This window comes from Dermochelys coriacea, chromosome 1 (genome assembly GCF_009764565.3).
Source record: "Dermochelys coriacea isolate rDerCor1 chromosome 1, rDerCor1.pri.v4, whole genome shotgun sequence".
Taxonomy (NCBI): Eukaryota; Metazoa; Chordata; order Testudines; family Dermochelyidae; genus Dermochelys; species Dermochelys coriacea.
In genome coordinates, this window is record NC_050068.2 from 14669352 (window position 1) to 14692318 (window position 22967).

Below are 22967 nucleotides of genomic sequence, written 5' to 3' on the forward strand. Positions count from 1 at the left end.
CTGAAAGTCAAGCCTGGTGCAAGGGGCTTTGCCCTCTGTGCAGCATTCAGCAGAGCTCGAATGTATTTGTTCCACAGCCACTTTGTAACAATAGCAGGACATCCAGAGGGAAAGCAGAGCCCGTGTATAAGAAAAATAAACCATAGCTGCAGACAAACCTCCCATCATCCTCCACACCTCCGCTGTAACAAGTATGTGTTCCGTGTCACGCTGCTGCTTATTATTTACCCTCTGCATTTTCTGGTTTGCTTCAGGTGGGCCGCTCTGATGGGGATGGGAAGCTTCCAAATTCTGGGACCGTCTCCCATCGCTGCAGTAGACTAACCTAAAACTTTGGCCCCAGCCGGCCCCCTAGGAGCTGAACTTTATGCCTCGGCCCCACCTCTGATTTTTAACTTTAGCTCTGACCCCTTGTGGCAAAGGAAGGTTGAATAGTTGGACCTGGCTATAAACAGAGGCCTAGTTCCTGATGCAAAGTTCATTAATTGGGGGCTAGCAGGAGAATGCTACTGAAAAGCAGAGAAACTTGGGAGGATGCCAGCCCCTGTGTTCAGTGCCTCACCCCTGAGATCACAGGCTATGCCCACTTCAGCCTGACAGATGATCTCAGCATTCACTCTCTGCTGCGTCTCCTGGCACCACTGCATTTCAGCTGAGAGTAAGATAGTCACTGTGTGTTTTTAGGAGGCCTTACACTGCTGTGATATGAACACAGCTAAACCACCCAGCCTCACTGTACTGGGCCCTAGAACATACATAGCAGCAAGGGCCACACCACTGCTCAACAAGGTGGTTTGGACCAAATTCTGCCCTGAACTCTGAGTCAAAGAGGGCATCTCCTGCATTGGTGACTAGAACAGTTAGTGGCACAACTGATCTTTTCTTCCTGTAGCTTCCACGGTTCAATCGAACAGATCATTTGTGGGGGAGCCTTTCCGTCAACTTCAGTGGGCTTTGGATCATGCCCTTGTTTAGCAACCCAAATCTGCCACCTGTCAGTCAGATCCGTCACCAGGCACAGCATCGACAAGCCCAGGCACGCAGCTCTGAAAGGACAGTAGCCCAGCCTTGGGTGTCATGACATCAAACGGGAGTTGTGTGTGGCCGACTAAAGGGAGGATGTGGCTGATGCTGTGAATGACATTTAAGTCGTGTTGTATGGTTGGTTCCCAGCAACCAGCGCTTGAAAGGCATGATCTCAAGGGGCTGTGACAGCAGCTGGGCCTATAAGAATCAGCTGAGGTTGAGTTTTGATTCTGGTGCCACTAACACTAGGTGAATCTCAGCAGAAATGTGCTTAGTTTGATTGACTAGCCCAATCCAGAACAATCGGTGTTGCATTCTCACACTGCTCGTCCCAACACTCAACTGTCTTCCCCTGACCTTTCCCTCTTTCCCACTGCTCTCTGCCTCGCTTAGCACTCGAGAACACAGGTAAGACATTTGCACTGTCTTACTGTCCATAACTGGAGTTCGCAGAGAACCAGGTTCCACACACAGCAGTGCACAAATTAACTTCATTGTTATCTCCTAAACAAGCTGCCCAGGACCATATGTGAGTAAAACAATGACACTGGGCCCTATCGGTCCACTGTTCCTCCATTTGACGTGCATGAGGGGCTGCACATAGACATCTGAAGGCAGAGGATGCAACTTTGGCCTGGTTCTGAACCACTTTCCACCTGTGTAAATCGGGGCAACTTCACTGATGTCAGTGGCGTTTCCCTGGAGTATGGCCAATATGGGGGTCAGAACTCAGCCTGCTAGGTCATCAAAATCAATCTTTCATGGCCCTTTACAGGTACACCCCCAGAGGCAATAGTTCGTATTGCACCCATGACCCTACTGCTATCTACTGCACTCTTGTGAGGCCCCTGTTATTTTGCCCTTCCCGCTGCCTGGCTCTGCAGGCTGCAGTAGGCCCCAGCCATTCATTACTGTTGCGCAGTTTGTACTCCGTAAAAGACTATCACTGTTTTCAACGCTACCACAGTTGTGCCACCTCTACTCATTCTACACAGTGCGGGTCATGTAAACAGCAGCCTGGCGCTCACCCCAAACATGCAGCAATTAGCCTGAGAGTGTGTTTCAGTTTCAGAAGTCCCTTTGGGGTTTTTGTGTGTGTCTGTGTCATACCTTGCGTGTATTAGTGGCTGTTTGTTTATATTCACACATGCAATGTAACATGAAAACTTACGTCTGTGTGAAATACGCTAATAAAAAAATAAGAATAGAAGGACTTGTGAGAGGCTCTTTGCCGTTTCGTTCATTGAAGAGATGGCTACCCGGTGACTTGTTCATGGTCTGTAAGTACATACACAGAGAGATCTGAGAGTAGGGAGCGCATCAGTCTACCAAACAAAGCCAAAACAAGCTCCAGAGGCTGGAAGCTAACACTAGACACATTCAGCCTAGACATACAGTGCAAATTTTTAACACTGAGGTTGTCAAGCTGTCTGGACGGGGCTCACAAATATGGGTGCCACCTTAGGGCACAACACTAGCCCCCAACTGGTTGTGAGCTCTATATTTAGAGCTCACCAACCAAGTAACAAGTGTGATCTTCTCAATAGCCTTAGCATGGAGTCATGAACAGGCCACTTGGGCACTCCGGGTTATCCCTCCCCGCAAGGTAAGGCTGCCTTTGTGATACATGGTCCCTTACACCAAACACTATTCAGGGTACGCCCAGTCCCATAGGACCAGTCACTTATCTCAGGTCAGTGGCACCCCAAAACTCTCACCAAAGACAACTTAAGAATGGCCATACTGCATCAGACCAATGGTCCATCTAAGCCAGTATCCTGTCTTCCAATGTCAGCTGCTTCAGAGGGAATGAACAAAACAGGCAGTTATTGAGTGATTCATCCACTCCCAGCATCTGGCAATCAGAGGCTAAGGACACCCAGGGCATGGGGGGGGGAGGGGTTGCATCCCTGCCCATCCTGGCTAATAGCCACTGATGGACCTAGCTGCCTTGAACTTATCTAGTTCTTTTTTGAACCCTGTTAGAGTTTTGGCCTTCACAACATCCTATAATAAGTAACGCTCCTTTCTTTTTCTGAGTTAATAATTAATTAGGTACACAGTTAAAGCAGGTAACCATATACGCACAAATGAGTTACAGCCTTTCTTAGGTTTCAGAAGGTAATAAATGCTGTTGTAAAATGCTTAAAAATCTTTGCCCCCCTCCCTTAGCACCGAAGCCGCATGTGGACCCAGTTCCTTACTATGAGGCCTTTTTAATTCCCTTCTCCACAGTTCAAACTGATGGAACATGTGTCGGCACCTGTCTCCTCTTTGTGCTGGGGACGGGGGCAGGGCCAGGGGCAGCAATCACCAAAGTCTTTGTCCTCTTACATTTCACAATGGCTCGGTTGGTTGCAAGAGGACGTCATGTGTGCAGGACCAGCACTTTACGCTAACTACCGGTAATGCTTATTTTCTGTTTGATGAGTTACAAGGTTACAGAGGTTTACAATGCAAACATTCTGCATTACTTTGCACTATGGACTGCAGACGTTATAAGTGAGAGCAAGGCGTGAAGCAGCCTACAATCACTTCATCAAGTCTCAATACTAATCTTAGCAACATAACATCTATTTTAACAACACTAATACCCAGGTAAGCCGGACTGGTTTCCAGCTATGCATTGGTCAGTGAGGCTTAGGGGCCTTGTCATGAGCTGGCATAACCCACACACCATTCTGGGTGTGGTGTGCTGTCCCATCTAGTGGCACTGAGCAGAGCGAGATAAAATGAGTGCTTTAGCAAACAGCCCATTGTCTTTTTGCTCATGCAGTAGATGCTCGTGCACTAAGCTCCAGAGGTCCCAGGTTCGATCCAGACAACTGGGATCTGTCAGTGTTACACTGGCCCATGGGCTTCCAGCATCCCAGAGAATGATAAACCATTGGAACATATTAAAAAGGGCTGTGGTGGATCTGCTAGCTCCTGGCATTTAAGTCATGCTTGGATGGCTTTCTAAATGCTACGCGCTAGCTCAGCCCCAGGTTGTGGGCTTGATGCAGGCCGTACTACAGCGTGAACCTCTATGGCCTGTGCTGAGGAGGTCAATCTACCATCCATGAGCTTAACAGTCTCGTTGAGCCTTACTCTGCAAAAATAAAAGAGCTGTGTTGATGGGGCGAATGCTGATTGCTATAAAAATAAATCCAGCACTTACCCCCTTGGCTTCTGGGCATCATTTACAGCAGAAGGGCTAAGGGAAAAACCAGCACCAATCTCCTGCCTGCCCGAAAACTGAGCTGGTATGTACTTGTATGCCATAGTGCAGGGCCTTTGGCCCCCATCTGGTTCTATAGATACTGATAGTTTGGGTTTGTTTTTGTTATTTTTTTAAAAAAACAGTTCTTAAGGAGGCAAAGAAAAAATTTCCCCTGTGCAGTTAGCCAGGCCTGAAACTATAGTGCAGCACTCTACTCCATTCAGCTCAACGGAATGTTGGCTCTGAAACCTAATGACTGATGCTAAAATAGCAATAATAATAATATTGACGCTCTCAGTGCTGGCAGTTTGATTTAGCAGAAATATGCAACTATTCAAAGATTGCCTATGGAGCACAAGGTTTGGCCCATAAAGTATCGCCATCTTTTCTTCCCAATCTGAGGCTTGTATGTGGAACACCTGCTGAATTTGAGTGCAACAGCACCAGACTGTGTGAGCTAAAGTTTATTTAAAATAGCAAAAAAGAAAAGGAGTACTTGTGGCACCTTAGAGACTAACAAATTTATTTGACCATAAGTTTTCGTGAGCTACAGCTCACTTCATCAGATGCATTCAGTGGAAAATACAGTAGCTCACGAAAGCTTATGCTCAAATAAATTTGTTAGTCTCTAAGGTGCCACAAGTACTCCTTTTCTTTTTTGCACATACAGACTAACACAGCTGCTACTCTGAAACCTTTTAAAATAGCAATTACAGTTTACAGCATGCATCATCATATGTTCAAATGCACGGTTATGGCCTAAACCTGGGAAATGTACACATGGCGCGTCAGATTATTGCAAAGCTGCATTTAGCCACTCCCATCATGTGCTTTCAGCAATCTGGATTTTAAAAAGATGAGGTGGGGCACAGTTATAAAGTACCTTCTAAAGAGGAAAGCCAGAGAAGAAGGGATTCCCGTACAGCAGACCCCCCCCATTAAAGCAAAGGCCAGTGCTATGGAGTGGGCCAGTCCCCACTGCAGTAAACCCACAACCAGCCACCCTACCTACCTGTCTCCTGAGATTGACAAGGAGACCAACCCCCCCAGCTCTCAAACCCCCCCCCCACAGCAGGGGTGATGCACTTTGGCTTGGGCTAGCCCCTTACACCGCCCCCATGGACCACAGGTATCATAGGCCATAGGAGGTAAGCCTCCCCTACCAAGCCATGGTTCCCCTCATGCTCTGCCCTGAGGCCACGCCCTGGGTCCCCTGAAGCCAGTGGGGGCTCAGCTCCAGCCGGTGGCCTGGGGCTTGGGCAGCCATCAGCCTGCATGGCCGGGTTGGCCAGAGCGACTGTGGTGGGCTGGCCGGCAGATGAGGCGGATGGGCCGGGACACCTCCGGCTGCTCAGGGGGCAGAGCTCCGGCTGTGGAGGCTCCAGAGGTCTCGGACACAAGAGTTAGGGCAGGGGGGTCATGCACCACCCCTGGGCACCCCTGTCTGGGCTCTACCTGGTCTGTGAGAAATACAGGACTCTATGACCTGGCAAATCCTTCACCAGCCCTCACAAGATCTTCGCCCCACCCCCTCCCAGTAGCAGCATAGAGAGGCTGGTAAAGCCCCACCTGCATGGCATAGGGCAGCCACACGTGGCTGTGCCGAGGCTGGATGGGGCAGACACACATGCTGCATGCAGCCCAGGCTCTGAGCTATTAACTACCTGGAGAATCTCTTTGTTTTACCAACACTCATGCTGATCATAGTATTTCAATGTTCTATTTTTTTTTAAATGCACCATAAAGCCTGTGTGTTTGTCCAGGAGCAAATAAAAGTCTCCTCGAAGGGACGAAGTCCAGCCCCTCTGGGGCAACACGGGCAGCTTGTGGGTGGGACTGAGCCTCAGTGAAGGAAGGAAGGAAAGAAAGCGCCGTATACTGTGTGTAAAATGCAGGTAACTGAACAGACGGTTTGTGTGCAGCAGTTACTGTGGCTTGGAGGCCAGCCTCCCAGTGTAAGCTGCCTAGGGGATTTACACACCTGGTTCTCTTTGTTACGTGTAATGGGGTGTCCAGCTGCGGGTTTGCCCTCTGTGCTGCGCCCTTTCCCCAGGCTAAGGACTGGGGAGTGTGCGCGCAGCCAAGTGGCAGCTGAGCCTTTCCATAGCCACTGCTGGGACCCCGGTCTCCTGGCTCCCAGCTCTGCAGCAGAGAAGGGCTAGTGGAGCCATGTTCTGTGGCTGGGCTGAGCCAGAGCCCCATGAGATCACTGGCAAGCGGCCCATTGGCTCCAGTGGACTTTGGGTCAGGTCCATTATTCCACCATCACCGCCCCCCGCTGGCACATGGGAGGCTAGGGGGGGTCTGGCTCCCCTTATCCCGCATGCTGTGGTACCCTTGTATCCAGGCCTCCCACACTGCTGAGAAAGGGGCAAGACATGCTCTTTTCGACACACTGCCTTCCCAACCCTCCCTTCCCGGTGAACTCACTGAGCCCCCACAGACACTATCTCCGCAGGTGGGTTTTATTTCCTCCCATACAAAAATACTTAAACCAACAGCAGCTTTAAATCCACTTATTAAAAGGTGCGTTTCCAAGTGACTCTCGAAAGGCCAGCGATTGCACAGAGACAGACTCAGTTCTGCTGGGAGGGTCCTGCCTTGTATCTGTCGACAGCCAGCCGCTACAGCTGCTCGCCCATCCAGCCACCATCCCAAGCAGGTCCTGGGGCCTCCCACTGGGGAGAGGCATACGGAAGGAGCCTTAGGCATTTCTGAAGGGAGGGGCACTTCATAGCCATCAAACTGAGTCCCAGAGGCTCGCTGCCCTCTGCGTGGGATCAAAGGCCCTTCAGGCTCATCCAAACTCCACAGCCATTGTCATGTACAAGCAGTGCCCTGACCAACAGGCCTCCGGCTAACGGCACAGCAGCCCCTGGCTTCTCCAGCTTGATCCCAATTCAGTGTCTGTATGGCACCATAGCGCCTCTCCCGCCTGGGGCGGGCTGTTCTCCGGATGACAGGTAGGACCTCAGCACCACACCGCTGGCCTTGCTCTCTCAGGCCACGACAGTCGGCAGATCATTGAGCTCTGGAAAGAGAAGACTTGTTGAACCACAGAAACTGCCCACGGACATGTGTGGGTGGCATCCCAGGTCAGTCAGCAGTGGGCATTGAAAACAACTCAACGTTTTCTTCCGAGTGTCCCAGGGGATTATTCTAGTCACGTCGTTGTAGGTTTTCAAACCCTCGCCATTTTGTTTTCATTTGAGGGCTCAAAAGACAAATGAGGCTGCAAAAGCCCCTGCTAGTTTGAGGTGTCAGAGGTTTGTTGGTTTGGCAGAGACCTTACAATTCTCAACTTCTCCCATCCCAAGCTCCTGGCAGCCTGGGGCATTCAGCTGTGAATGTTTCACCAAGCTGTAATGTTAGCGCAGCCACATTGCATACACGTGGCCTGCTCCTGCTCTCAGTTAACTTCAGGCTTTTACTGATGTAACGCCATCAAAATCACAGTTCTTACAGTGCAGTAAAATCGGTGTAAATGAGCACTGAATTAGGTGCTTTTTGTTGTATACATTTAGATGCACCTCTAATTAGTAGAGTACAGTATGTGCAGTGTGGATGGGCTAACCAAAACTTTTCCCATTTCCTGACTCCTAGGCATTGAAAGTCATGGCCTTAATGTTGTATTATCAGTGTGTGCTTTATACAGAATACCTAAGTCCAACATGACTGTACCTCCTGAGCTCTGTTCTCGTTGAACCACCAACCCATTTACGCTGTAAGTCTGTGTCCCAGGCAAAATTATGGAGCAGACTAAACATGTTGCAAAATATTAGGGTACTCTATAGTGCTCATGGACACTGTAAGAGGCTGTGCTTTGAGAACATAAGAATGGCCATATTGGGTCAGACCAAGGTCCACCTAGCCCAGTGGCCTGTCTTCTGACAGTGGCCAATGCCAGGTGCCCCACAGGGAATGAACACAACAGGTAATCATCAAGTGATCCATTCCCTGTCGCTCATTCCCAGCTTCTGGCAAACAGAGGCTAGGGACACCATCCCTGTCCATCCTGGTAATAGCCATTGATGGACCTATCCTCCATGAACTTATGTAGTTATTTTTGAACCCTGTTATAGTCTTGGCCTTCACAACATCCTCTGGCAAAGAGTTCCACAGGTTGACTGTGCGTTGTGTGAAGAAATACTTCCTTTTGTTTGTTTTAAACTTGTTGGCTATTAATTTCATTTGGTGACCTCTAGTTCTTGTGTTATGAGAAGGAGTAAATAACACTTTCTTATCTACTTTCTCCACACCAGTCATGACTTTATAGACCTCTGTCATATTCCCCCTTAGTCGTCGTCTCTTTTCCAAGCTGAAAAGTCCCAGTCCTATTAATTTCTCCTAATATGGAAGCCGTTCCATACCCCTAATCATTGTTGTTTCCCTTTTCTGAGCCCTTTCCAATTCCAATATATCTTTTTTGAGATGGGGTGACCACATCTGCATGCAGTATCCCTTTCTTAATGATTCCCAACATTCTGTTCACTTTTTTTTTTTTTTTTTTACTGCCGCTGCACATTGAGTGGATGTTTTCAGAGAACTCTCCACAATGACTCCAAGATCTTTCTTGAGTGGTAACAGCTAATTTAGACCCCATCATTTTATATGTATAGTTGGGATTATGTTTTCCGATGTGAATTACTTTGCATTTATCAACACTGAATTTCATCTGCCATTTTGTTGCCCCGTCACCCAGTTTTGAGAGATCCTTTTGTAGCTCTTCGCAGTCTGCCTGGGACTTAACTATCTTGCGTAGTTTTGTATCATCTGCAAACTTTTCCACCTCACTGTTTACCCCTTTTTCCAGATCATTTATGAATTTGTTGAATAGGACTGGACCCAGTACAGACCCCTGGGGGACACCACTATTTACCTCTCTCCATTCTGAAAACTGACAGTTTATACCTACCTTTTGTTTCCTATCTTTTAACCAAAAAGAAAAGGAGTACTTGTGGCACCTTAGAGACTAACAAATTTATTAGAGCATAAGCTTTCGTGAGCTACAACTCACTTCATTGGATCCGATGAAGTGAGTTGTAGCTCACGAAAGCTTATGCTCTAATAAATTTGTTAGTCTCTAAGGTGCCACAAGTACTCCTTTTCATTTTGCGAATACAGACTAACACGGCTGCTACTCTGAAACCTATCTTTTAACCTGTTATCAGTCCATGGGAGGACCTTCCCTCTTATCTCATGACAGCCTACTTTGCTTAAGAGCCTTTGGTGATGGACCTTGTCAAAGGCTTTCTGAAAAATCTAAGTACACTATAACCACTGGATCCCCCTCGTCCACATGCTTGTTGACCCCCTCAAAGAATTCTAGTAGATTGGTGAGGCATGATTTCCCTTTACAAAAACCATTTTGACTCTTCTCCAACAAATTATGTTAATCTATATATCTGACAATATTGTTCTTTACTATAGTTTCAATCAATTTGCCTGGTACTGAGGTCAGGCTTACTGGCCTGTAATTGCCAGGATCACCTCTGAGGCCCTTTTTAAAAATTGGTGTCACATTAGCTATCCTCCAGTCTCAGCTTCGTACAGAAGCTGATTTAAATGACAGGTTACAGACTACAGTTAGTAGTCCTGCAATTTCACATTTGAGTTCCTTCATACCTCTTGGGTGAATACCATCTGGTCCAGGTGACTTATTACTGTTTGAGCCATTGCCATAGACTGTTGTAGTGCTTTGTAACCATGGGCATGGCCAGTGTTAAGATGTAAGTGAACGAAAAGCATAAGGGCTTGTCTAGAGAATAGTTATACTCCCAGCTTGCTGGGCACTAAATCCACAGCGCACTAGCCTGCTGTACACTGTCCCACTCACAACGGTCCCTAGTGTGCTTTGATCTACTCTGCTTTGAAATGGGAGGAGGTAAATGAGAGTGTTTAGCGAGTGGCAGCAGAGTACATGTGGACAGTCAGCATGCAGCAGGCTAGGGCGCTGTAGATTTACACCCCAGCTGGCCAGGCACTAATCTTTCATCTAGACAAGCCCTAAGCCAGGTTCTGTGTTGGACTCTGTGTTGGACAGAGGGCTGGAGCCACAACCCCGGCGAGCGTGGGACTCACCTGTTCGGAATTTGTTGTATGTACCATTCTCGAGCACTACGCCGCTGTCATCTGAACAACAGGAGAAGCTCTTCTCTCTCCACCTGGAAAGAGTTAAAGCAGCAATGAAGTAATGAGCTTGAAGACTGGGTCAGGCAGCTGGTGCACTGAGCCCACTGCAGCTCATGCTCCCCGGTATTGTCTCGGGATTTCCTTGTGTGTGGCCTCTGCAATGCTGATGTGCCCAGCTGTTGGTTCTTGGATTTGTTCTGCATTTGTACAGCACCTAGCACAACAGGGGTCCAATCTATGATTGAGTCCACGGGATGCTAACCTGATACAAATAAGGTCACATTTTTCAAAAGCGCCTAGGTGACTTAGAAGCCTAAGTCCACGACTGTCCCAGGCTGTTAAATGCCAGCTGCCAGCTGAATGGTAGCAGGGCTGCGAGGGTCCCTCCAGCTGCAGTGAAATCTATTCATTACTGCTGTCAGCTGAACACCTGGAAGTGTGTGAGGTGTCCCAGGAAATGAGCAAAAGCGCAGCCCCTGCCCTGCAGAGCTTACACTCGCCATTCAGGCAACATGACAAGCTGAGCTGGACAGCAGACAAGAAAGGAGGAGGAAGAACTGGAGGCTGGGATGGGGGTGAGACAGGAGCCATTTACTCACCAACGTGATAGTGACGCATGGTCCCAGTGAAGGGGCCAAGCAGTTTGGCATTGGCATGAAGAGGAAGAGCTGGGTTAAGAAACGTGAAGGGGAAAGCCAGGCCACTGGGTGAAAAGGACGGGATACTGCTAATTAAAGGCCTGTTTGGATTGGACAGGTCAGCTAGTTCACTCCCCTCCATGGCAACCAGGCAGAATTAGGCTATGTCTACACTACAAAGTTAAGCTGAGTTCTGGTGATGTGCAGCCACTGCTGTCATTAAGCCGCTGTTGCATGGCCACACGATGCTCCTTGTGTCAGTGGAGTGCAGGCACAGCTCTTGCATCGACACAGAGCAGTGCACCATGGGTAGCTATCCCACTGTGCAACTGGCCACGCGGTGCTTTGGGAAGGGTTTGCAATGCCTCATAAGGGCAAGTTCAGCATCCCATGATGCAGGTTTCTCAATCTCATCATTCCTTGGGGATCCTTGTTGGTTTCCAGCCGCATTTCAACTGCTCTGGTAACCTGCGAGCCAGCCATCTCTGTCAGAAAGCATGGATCCTGCACTGCTCTTCAGTATTGTGCTGTGCATTATGAACACAAAGCTCTAAGAGGAGAGGGACGGGGGACAGGGGAGCTATTCTTCTGAGGGAGGTCTTGAAGGAGCATTTTAACATGGAGCCAAAGTAATACGTGTAGCTGTAGTGCGCTGAGCCTGGCATTGTTTGTTTGCACCATGCTATGAACCTTGCAATGCACATGCACCTATTGCTATTGTCCATGATGGAGAATAATAAAGATAAATTCTGTTTCCAGAAGTAGATTTTTATTCCACTCCCAGGCAAACATACCCCTATGTAATGCTGAGGGAAACTTCATACATGCAGGAAAAAGTATCTTTAAAGGGGAAGGAATAGGGAATTCACAAGCACACTGAGGCTCTCACAGCTGGGTGTGTGCACGGCTGTCATGTTTAATCTCCCACAAGGATCGAGTGCCTTTGATACTGCTCCAGCCCTAGAAGAATGGGGGACAGGGGCAGGGAGTGTAGGGCGGTCCAGGAATTTACTAAAGTAAAGGTGTCTTGAAAACTAGGTTTTGTTTTAACACAAAAACCTTCCTCAGGAGAAGTAAATCTCTTTTCTTTAATGAATAATCTACAGTAGGTGTTCAAAAATTGTATCAATTTCCCATCCTCCCCAGTAATTTAACCCTGCTCAGTTTACATCTCTGTGAAAAAGTGAATGCCAGTGGTATCGGTTTTCACTTGTCCAGAGAAAGTTTTAATTCTGTTTCTTTTCATCCTTCCTTAAAATCATACCGTCTTTTCCCACAGCCTGAGGCTAAGCTCCCAGACCCCCACCCTGACTGTTCTCCCCACCAGCCTCCCACCCATATAATACCATCCTGTACTCCTCCTTGTAAAAGCTGCATGTCTGTGGATCCGCACCAGAGCAACTATTTGCCTCCCTTGCATTGCTGTGCCAGCCGCAGCTCTTTGATTTTTATACTTCCTTATCATAGTCCTTCTCCTCCAAAGCAAATTCCTGAGGCTGGAGTGGAGCTGGGCCAGCACAACCTCCTCTCCCCACAGACCCAGGAGATCCACCACCTCCCGGGTACTCCAGGCAGCAGCACCTTTGCTGCATGGAGCCAGCTTGCTCAGCTGGGCAGCTGCTGTTTGAGCTGTCCACTGGCACAAACAGGAAGACCAATTTCAAATCTTCCTGGGGCTTGAACAGGGGAGGGGCATTCACTTGTGTACCTGGCTGCAGGACAGCGGAGTTCAAAACGGTGACCAGAGTGGTCATGGTTGGCATTGTGGGATCCCTCCTGGAGGCCGATGTAAGCAACGCAGCGTCTACACTGACACTGTGTTGCTCAAAAACGTCACCCTAAGCATAACGCCTCTCGTCAAGATAGTTTTATGATGTTGGCGTAGCAGGCGAGTTAAAGCGACGGGAGGAGCATAGCAGCGTGTACACCACATAGTTAGGTCTATGTAAGCTGCCTTGTGTCAACTTAACTTTGTAGTGTAGACAGGCCCTTCGTATCATTGCTTTTGAACCATCCCTAAGAGGTTTGCGGCCCCCAACATCCCCCGAGATTTTAGCAGCAGGATATTTACCAATGCAGAGCAAATATGAGTGAGATGAGCAGGGCTGCAACTGCATCTGTGAGAAGCCACATTATTCTGTACTCCTTTGGAGTCTGGAAGAGAACAACAGAGAACATGTCCAGCAGCAAGAGTTTAGTCTAAATAATACTTGCAAACATCTGATTTTTGTATGCAATTTGGATGAGTAGCCTGACTGACCCTTGCATGATATCTTCCTGCTGATGTTTAAATAGAGTTTGTTGATATTTGAAAGGAGCAGCCACCTCGTTTGGTGTTGCCTCCTGTCTGGATGGCCTAGTGCTCTTCCCCGTACTCAGAGATGGGGCCTGCCATGTGCCTGGCAGCAGAGAGGAGCCTGGACTCAATTGGAATGAATACAATGGGGATCCTTTAGTGAGGCGACTGGACACAGACAGACCCTGTACTTCTCTGGCTGTCCAGCTCCAAGACGAAACACAACCTGCGATGTCACCATTCAGTCTGTGCCTAAATCCTGGCCTGCTGACTACTCAATAGGCAAGAGATCCCCAAACTGTGAGGTGTGCCCCCTAGGAGGGCACAGAGGAACATTGGGGGGAGGGTGGCAGGGCCCAGGCCACCCCCCAGCCACGGCCAAGGCTCCCAGGTAAGGTGCTGCAAGAGGTGACTCACTGCCTAGACCACCAGTGTGGTCAGGGGGCTTCTAGACCAGGGGTCAGCAGCCTTTCAGAAGGGGTGGGCTAAGTCTTCATTTATTCACTCTAATTTAAGGTTTTGCGTGCCAGTCATACATTTTAATGTTTTTAGAAGGTCTCTTTCTATAAGTCTTTAATATATAACTAAACTATTGTTGTATGTAAAGTAAATAAGGTTTTTAAAATGTTTAAGAAGCTTCATTTAAAATTAAATTAAAATGCAGAGCCCCCCAGACCAGTCGCCAGGACCCAGGCACTATGAGTGCCACTGAAAATCAGCTCACCTGCCGCCTTTGGCACACATGCCATAGGTGGCCTACCCCTGTTCTAGACAGAAGACCTCCCTCAGCAGGCAGGATGATGTCTCCTCAGGTGGGTGCAAGCCCCAGCTCACCAGGGGCTCTCTAAAATTGGTTTCCTTTCTCTCTTCTCATGACCCGAGTCTCTCAGTTCTAGCAGGCCTCGGCTCAGCTGTGTTTTTCAGCCATGCCGGGGATTCCTCGCCCCTTCCCTCAGGGAATACTGGTGCAAGGGGGGCCTATGCACTGCCACCATGACACCCCAAGGGGCAGAGGTGTTCCAAGTTCAGAGAAGAACAGGGCTGCTGCAAACCTGGACTCCTGCCAAGGCCCACACGGGCCATTTAAACAGGGATGCCATTTAGGACATTGCCCTAGCTTGTGTCTGGCCGAGGGGGGTCTCCCCTCCACCTCTGCCCCACTGTAGGGATGAAGCTGTCCCACAAAAGGCACAGATGACCATGACCATCAGCCCCAAGACAGTCTTTTGGGTCCTTCGCTCCCAGAGAGCAGGGCTGGTTTTTCCCCTTACCATGAGGAAGAGAGGTCGGTTGATGTCCTTCAGGGAGTGTACGGCATTGGTGGTCACAGAGTGCACTCCGATGCACCAGGCCAGGGAGAAGAGCCAGGGCTCACTGATCACATAGAGGTTGGTGGTAATGTTGGCCTGAGCGTATTTCCTTTAAAATATAAAGACGCATTTACCTCAACCAAAAGCAACTTTAAGGGCAAATGGCCTTCCTTTAGGCCGTCTCAGTGGAGTGCTAGGTGTCCGTTGAAGGGGATTGCCTTGGGAGTTCGAGAGCATCGGAGTGGTTGGGGCGAAGATTGGCCAACCAGCTGATTATATGAAAAGACTGGTGTCAGTTATGATTGGCCAAACTGGAACATTTGATCCTCTGGGGACAGTCACATTTGAATAATAATGTAAAAACAGGATTCTTTCAGTCCTACTTTTGTATTAAGGTTCAGTTTATAAAGAGTTAATGATTAGATGTTTTAATCAATAGTTAATGAATTGTTATAAAGTCTAACAGGTCACTTATAAGATCAGTTTACACCCATCTGTAACACATTCTATTGAGGGGCTTATAAGCATCTATAACACCTGCTTCTCATGTTTGCAACATGCTTATAACAGCTATTCATCATTTACTAACCCTTTATAAATCATTCCTAAATGGAACCTTAACAAAATGTAACCGTTCTTTCTAGATTGTTAAAGCAAATGGTGCTTGTTCTAAATAGATATATTGTCAGTGTCAATATTTGTTGTACAATTTAACTCAATACAGTGGAACACCAAACTGTTGGTAACTCTGCTTGAAATTTTGGAACAAGCATTGTTAGAAAAGGTTGAAGCACCGTCCAACTCAAAGCAATAAACTGCTGCTTTTTTGACAACTGAAGTGCTTTTGCAGTTTGGGGAAAGCAGAAATTCCAGCCACAGAGAAAAAGCAGAAGAGCAGAGCTGAGTTGTTCATGAGACAGAACCATTCTAGAAAATACTGAGTGAAATGTGAGCCCTTCCATTTGAGATTTTACATTTTCAAAGTATTGTAAACTTGTAGAAGTGGTAGTACAGTACTGGAGGGTTATGTCTCCTATAAACCATCCACTAGGGGGCAGTGGTCACTTGCCAATTCATTATTCAACCATGCCAACGATATTATATATAAGTATCTATATTACATATATATATACACACATATAAATAAAAGTGTGTATATATATTTAAGAATCCCAGGATGACCTTCAAATATTTGCAGCTGAGTTGCAGACAAGACGTGGAAAATCACAGAAAAGTAATAATGGACCTTTATTAACAGCGGTAATTTGGAAAAGCCAGAGTAGATCTATTTGTTTAAGAAAAAAATTGCTGGAATGATATAAACACTCAAGTATTAGGTTATGCCCTGCTAATTTTTTGATAACCAGACCTTTAGCTGCAACTAAATTACAGTCATTTTAAAAAAAAAGTGACTGGTACAATAAAAAATTCAGAAGACTAAACGTCTTAAAACGGCTCCTGTAGAAATCGAGTCCGGTCACTTTAGCCTTTTACATTTTGCAGGCATTGAATGTTAGAGCAGTACTAACTGCATACTCAAAATGTATGCAAAATTGTGGACTATGCAAAGTAAGCTAATTAAAATCAAAATTGCGGTGGAAGCCAAATATTGCAGGATCCACGATTTCGTGAATGAAGTAGGGCCATATATATTAGTTTCTCCTATTCTATAATAAGGCATCCCTTTACATGTTATCTGCATGGTGAATCTAATTACTGTTAGGACAACTGCAGCACGGTTTCTGAAGTACAGAGGAAAAGTCCAATAGATCTGGGATCTGAAAATGAAGGTAAAACTATTAGGTGCCAAAGCTGTGATTCAACAAGGCACTTTAGTATAATCAGGAGGGAGCTTTGCTGTGCACATAAATAAAATCGAAGGACGCCAGCAGTTGAATTGCTAATGCTGAGTGTCAATTTACATCACATTCAGCACTCTCTGATTCTGGGGATGATCCACCACGTATTGCAATCAATGGAAAAATCAGGGAGTCGGGACTTCTGGGTTCTCCTTCCATTACTACCACTGATTCACTGAGATCTCAGCAAAAATTCACCTACTATGACATCAACTTCAGTGACAGTTGGACTTACATGCACCAGATCATGATCACATACATACAAATGCTCATGGTCCGCACGTATAAGAGATTTGGGGAGGCTAATCCTCCCCAAAATAAAAGAGGCTGGCAAATGTCGGATGTGGGTCACCTCTTTTTGGAGGTGCGCCGGCCTGCCACCTTTGCGCCCTGGGAGCAGGAGTGCCGGAAGCTCCCTAGAAGCAGGGAGGCCGCTGGCACCCGGACCCATGGCCCTGCCCCCCTCACTCCGCCCCTCCCCCATGAGACCCCGCCTGTGCTCCATCCCTCTCCCCATGGCCCTACCCACGCTCTGCCCCCACTCCTCCCTGAGCTCCCGCCCTTGCTCCGCCTCTTCCCACCCCCGCTCTGCTTCTTTTCCCAAGACCCCACCCGCCACTTGTGCCTCTCCACCCCCTCCGCCATGTCGCTCGCCCTTAAGGCAGGAAAAACATGGGAGGGCATAACCCTCCATTTTTAAAAGTGACAGGGGTGGGGCCATGGGGCAAGAGGCGGGGCCTTGGAGGGAAGAGGCTGGGTGGGGCGGGGCCTCGGGGTGGAGTGCAGGTGTGGCAATGGGGGCGGGACCACGGTCCAGGCGCTGTTGCCCCCCACTTCTAGGGAGCTTCCGGTGCTCCTGGGAGTAGCCTCCCCAAACAAAAGACTCATGCGTCCCCTATGCAGATGCTCATCAGTCAGGATTGAGCTTGAGACTTTTATGGAGCTACTCCTGTAGTTAGGAGTAAGTTCCAGGCTGTTGTAGTCACTCGGGCCAGTCACTACAGGGAGACATAACCACATGTACTAAACTGGCATATTACATGTGCAGGTTTTTTTGCAATTCCACTGAAGTGTCTTGCCTCCTATGTGAGGCTTATACAGCAACCTACCGGATATCTTCACTGGACATTGCAGAATAGACTAGATTGAGCTTCACAACATTGTCTCTCAATAGCTCATCAACTGGGGTCTTACTGGCCATGGTGTGCTGAAACCCGGGAGCTACAGACTGAACAAAGGACCTCATAGTGTTGTCCAGCCACAGGACCTGTGAGTAACAACAGCAGCTAGTGAATTAACAGGGATATTCCTGAACAGTCCCTTGTCTTCTACATCGTCCCATAATACAAGGAAAGAGGGGTTCACTCCGTGACATGCCAGGTACATTGAAATGCAGGCAGGATCTGATTTTGCAGTGAGTAAATTTAAAATGAAAACACACGCTCAAATACTACAAAAAAAAAAAGAGGAGAGCTTGTGGCACCTTAGAGACTAACAAATTTATTTGAGCATAAGCTTTCGTGAGCTACAGCTCACTTCATTGGATGCATCGGATGCTGTAGCTCACGAAAACTTATGTTCAAATAAATTTGTTAGTCTGTAAGGTGCCACAAGTCCTCCTTTTCTTTTTGAAGATACAGACTAACATGGCTGCTACTCTGAAACCTGTCAAATACTACAGTGATATGACTTAGACTGTTCTGTAAAGGAGCCTGTGGAACTCCTTGCTAAAGGAGGCCAGGGAATCAGATACTGTATCTGGATCTTTAAAAGCACTGGATAATTTTACAGACCAATATTTGTATTTATACCTGCTAAAATAAGAAAAATCAAGCACAATACCTCGGAGGATGATCACCACAGGTGTCAGGAAGGAACTGAATCCTCCTGCTGCAGGTAAAGCACTGCACATCTGGCCAGGAACATTACTGGGATTTTAACCTCCTCCAGGAGCCTCAGACATTGATCATTAACAGATGCTACATTTGTCATAATACTTAGTACTTCTGTAGCACCCTCCATCCAAAGCTCTCTATGCACTTTAGCCCCCACACAGCCTGCTCAGGTGGGTAACTATGGAATTTAGCCCCTACACAGCCTGATGAGATGGGCAACTATTGAAATATGTCTTTGGCTCCTTGGAAGTTTGCACTTCCATACCTAACTGCACATGGCAAAAGCAGGGATAGAACCTGGATCCTCCTACCCCCCCAAAACCAGTCCCTTATCACATGAGGTCATGAAGAATCTCCATTAGCACTATAGGGCCTATGACACACAGGCAGTTCTAACCCCAAACAGTAGATGACTGTGGTAAACAGCTAGCTAATTCATTATGGCATTCATATTCCAAAATGACAGGGAGGGGTGGCACAGGGCCCTGTATACACAAACTTTGTAGCCATAAGTCTCAACAGGTGATGACAACAGGGTTTGTAATCATGTCATTAAAGTGCTTAGCACAAAGGCCCCCACCTACGCTAAAGCTTCCCCCAGTGGAGCTGCACCCAGGGTGAATTACAGATCGCATCGCTCCATTGAAGCTCATAGAGCTACACTCATTGTGATCTGCACCGGTTGGGAACTTGGCCCAACTACTGAGATTGTTTTGGGAGGGGCAGAGAGGCACAATCTAAATCCCAGGGTTGCCCTTTCTGATTGTTTTACATGAACATGGGTCATGGAGTCCTGAGACTGACTGGGGGTTCCTAGGTGCAAAGGTAATATGAATAATCAAGAAAAGATGAGGAGCAACATTTAGGTGACCCATTGCTACAATGGCAGTGCTACTCTGCAATCATGGGGCCAGATCCTCAACTGATGTAAATGGAGCTACACCAGTTTACACCAGCTGAGGATCTGACCTTTGATATAGAGACTTTTACTGAGGGATCTCAAAGCAATTGGCAACCATTCATTCCGACTCAACACTTATCTTAAATCTTATAGCTAGCATGGAGCTCGACTGCAGTACCCTACTCACACCTTCCCCCACGAGTAATCTCATTAAAATCAGTGGGATGATTTGAGATGCAACTATCCAGCCTGGGGATGGGTGTTACAATATGGCCTTGGGGAAATGCATTTTTATAATTGTGCTGGACTGGTCCCTGAGTCAACTAGCCACCAGCGGGAGAATAAAATGTAATGAGCTAAGTCTTTCATTGGTGAAGTCAGTGGAGCGATGCTGATTTATGAGGATCTGGCCCAAAACCTCGATTCTAAAAACCACAACAAAGAGGAGAGAGAGGAGTGACAGCACCATACCAGATGAGGGTTAATCCCTGAGTCACGGATCACTTCCAGTGTTGTATTGATCCAGGTGTTCCTGTAAGGATGTTTCTCTGGAGGGCGGTAGAGATCAAATATCACAAGTTTATTCGCACTGTCTGCAAGTCTCAAGAAATTACTTAGCTTGTAAATTGACTGATTCATTGCCAATTTTTGATCTGCACTTGACAGTGAGCCCATGCATGAAAATGGTGTGTCCTAAAAATAAATAAATACACAAGGAAATAAATAAAAGTCAGGCTGAGTTAGCTGCATACAAACAGTTCCTATTTCTCTAAGGGGGAACTAGGCTAACGTCAGCATTCAGTGGGATAAAAGAGTTCATTTTTCTTTGTTCGTTCTCTAGTTTTCATCTCCTATATGTCGTTGGTATAAACATACGAGTCTCCGTGTTCTCTCCCTTAACCCAAATTAACATTTTAACCCTAGTTCTTTGACTCTGTATATTAGTCTTGCAGCCACATTAAAAAAAGATGGACTGGGATTGAGAAGGGATTAATTCTGCAGCTGCCCTAAGGAGTAAATCATCAGGACATAGAAAGTGGGTGGACATTCTCCCCTCTCCTGCCCCCTAGTTGTGTCTATGCCTTGCATGAATAGCTTAGGTCTTTTTTCCTCCATCTCTGCTATGCAATTGCTAAGCCTGATAGAGAACCACAGTTACATAAACTAGTAAACAAAAATACACTTCTCTGTTGCTGTCTTCTGCATAATTATTGGGACTGATCCCATTGACTTCAGTGGGTTTTGGATCAGGACCATAGCACATATCCCTTCAAGTAGGCACTTTAAGAAAGACCTCTGAACAATCTTACCTTGAGGAACCACTTTCCTGCGTTCAGCTGTTCTAGGGCATCCCAGGAAAACAATGCAGCATTCTGAGTGGAGTTACTGGGAAAGACCTCCCGGATGTTTGTTGTCCTCTGTAAGTTGCTGTCATGCATCAGGAAGGGAATCCCATCATAGCTACGATAAAAGGAGAGGGCTCTTCACAACATGGACAACATTCAAAACATGAGCACAGTACAGCAAGGCCACAATTATATGTAGGGCCCTACCAAATTCACAGCCATGAAAAACGCATCACGGACCATGAAATCTGGTCTCCCCCCACGAAATCTGGTCTTTTGTGTGCTTTTACCTTATACTATACAGATTTCACAGGGGAGACCAATGTTTCTCAAACTGGGGGTCCTGCCCCAAAAAGGAGTTGCAGGGGGATCACAAGGTTATTTTAGAGGCATCACAATACTGCCACCCTAACTTCTGCAATGCCTTCAGAGCTGGGCGCTGGAGAGCAGCAGATGTTGGCCGGGTGCCCAGCTCTGAAGGCAGCAGAAGTAAGGGTAGCAATACCACAACCGCCCCCTAAAATAACTTTGTGACTCCCTCACACAGCTCCTTTTTGGATCAGGACCCCTACAATTACAACACAGTGAAATTTCAGATTTAAATAGCTGAAATCATGAAATTTACGATATTTAAAAAGCTATGACTGTGCAATTGACCAAAATGGACCATGAATTTGGTTGGGCCCTAATTATAAGTGAAGGACATTAATAAAAGGACACCCTCTGGAAAACAACACCTAGAGTAGAATGCATTGTCACATGGGACAGGACACTAGACTACACTATGTCTACACTGCAATCAGGGGTGACAATGCAGCATGTGTAGACATACCTAAGCTAGCTTTGATCTGGCTAGGTCAAACAACAACAGCAGTGAAGCCACAGCAGCATGGGCTGCACAAGCCCATGTGGGACCCTAGGTAAATACTTGCATGGTTAACCCATGCAGCTGCCCATACTGCCGTTGTTTCGATACTATTGTTATTCAAACTAGCTAGATTAAAGTGAGCTCAGGTAGTTACATATGCTTCAGGCATACCTCTGATTGTAGTGTAGACATACTCTGGGAGTCAGGAAACCTGGGTTCTATTCCCAGCTTTGCCACTGGCCTGCTGGGTGACCTTGGAGAGGTCACATCTCCCCGTGCCTCAGTTTCCCCATCTGTAAAATGGAAATAACGATACTTAGATCTGACATCTTAAGAAGAAATACAGCAATGACCATGGGCCAGGTTCTGCTCTAGCTCCCACCAGGGTAATTCTGGAGTAGTTCTGTTAACTTCAGTGGAGCAATGCTGCATTTATAATGGTGTAAGTGAGAGCAGAATTTTACCCTTTGCAAAGCCCTGACTCAGCTAAGCACTTGGGCACGTGCTTCAGTGCTTTGTAGATTTGGGAGCCTACATTCATACCTTCCACAGTGCTACATAAACACTTAAAAGCCGATCACCCTACCCAACAGTATAAGGGCAATGATTCCAACTCGGAATGGCACATCAAGACCCTGGCAGTAACTAATACAATGCTCTCACATGCCTTTATAATTGCAAGCAACTTGGCTGTGTTCTCTGCACCTCATCCAAATCCCACTGAGGTTTGTAAGATCGTTAGGATAGAGATCTGCCTTCTATGTGTTTCCTGTAATGTGTCTACATACTCAGATGCATGATAAAGTAATTATTCCTTATACTCCCTTTTCTGTTGTCTTATGCTTAGATTGTAAGGTCTTTAAGGCAGGGGCCATCTCTTTGTTCTCTATTTTTGCACAGTGCCTATCACAAAGGGCTTCTGGTCCATGACAAGGGCTCTTAGGCACTACATAATACAAATAATAATAAATCAATACCAAAGTCACAGTGTGACAGTGGGAACAGGAACAGGCCCAACATGCAGTTGTGTCAAACACTAGTTGATAAAGGATTGGACGTAGCCTGTCAAGTATTGATTGCCCAAATCTGTGTCGTAGCAAAGTGAAATCTTAGCCAGAGGAAGTTGCACACTGAGACAAGGTGCTTCCCCCTTACCTAATTGTGACGTCTGTCTCAAGACCATCCCCACCATGTTCAATCGTCTTCTGAAATGACATCTCAGTGTTTTCTGGAGCCAGCTAGGAAGATGACATAAAGGAATGCCAGTTTCGACAAGCGCCAGATGACTCCCAAGAATACTTTCAGTTTCTTGGTAACTACCCCCACTGCCCTGCCCCACTGTGATTGCCAGTAAAGGTCACTTTGTCCAATAGTTGAAAATCTGTTTTACTTGCTTCATGCCTGTAGGTCCCATCAGGGCTCTAGGAGCATCCAGGATCATTTACAAATCTGCTGGAGGGCAGGGCAAGCCCCAAACCATCAAGCTCTTCAGTC

General features: G+C 47.0%; 1 protein-coding gene and 1 long non-coding RNA gene across 2 annotated transcripts in view; one reads left to right on the forward strand and one right to left on the reverse strand.

The window, feature by feature from the left end:
- Positions 1-58: 58 nt before the first annotated feature.
- Positions 59-12596, forward strand: LOC122457870. Its single transcript, XR_006277553.1, has 3 exons — positions 59-1300; positions 8351-8357; positions 12574-12596. It is a non-coding gene; the product is annotated as an uncharacterized LOC122457870 (long non-coding RNA).
- The window catches only part of GDPD4 (glycerophosphodiester phosphodiesterase domain containing 4), an 86472-nt gene continuing 70196 nt past the window's right edge, over positions 6692-22967 (reverse strand). Inside the window, exons 11-18 of the mRNA XM_038377556.2 lie at positions 22629-22711; positions 20570-20720; positions 19731-19952; positions 17573-17730; positions 14566-14713; positions 13070-13152; positions 10310-10392; positions 6692-7259 (exon numbers count right to left, since the gene is read on the reverse strand). Of these exons, the coding sequence (XP_038233484.1) occupies positions 7228-7259; positions 10310-10392; positions 13070-13152; positions 14566-14713; positions 17573-17730; positions 19731-19952; positions 20570-20720; positions 22629-22711 (960 nt within the window). The 3' untranslated portion in view covers positions 6692-7227. The remainder of the gene's footprint in view (positions 7260-10309; positions 10393-13069; positions 13153-14565; positions 14714-17572; positions 17731-19730; positions 19953-20569; positions 20721-22628; positions 22712-22967) is intronic.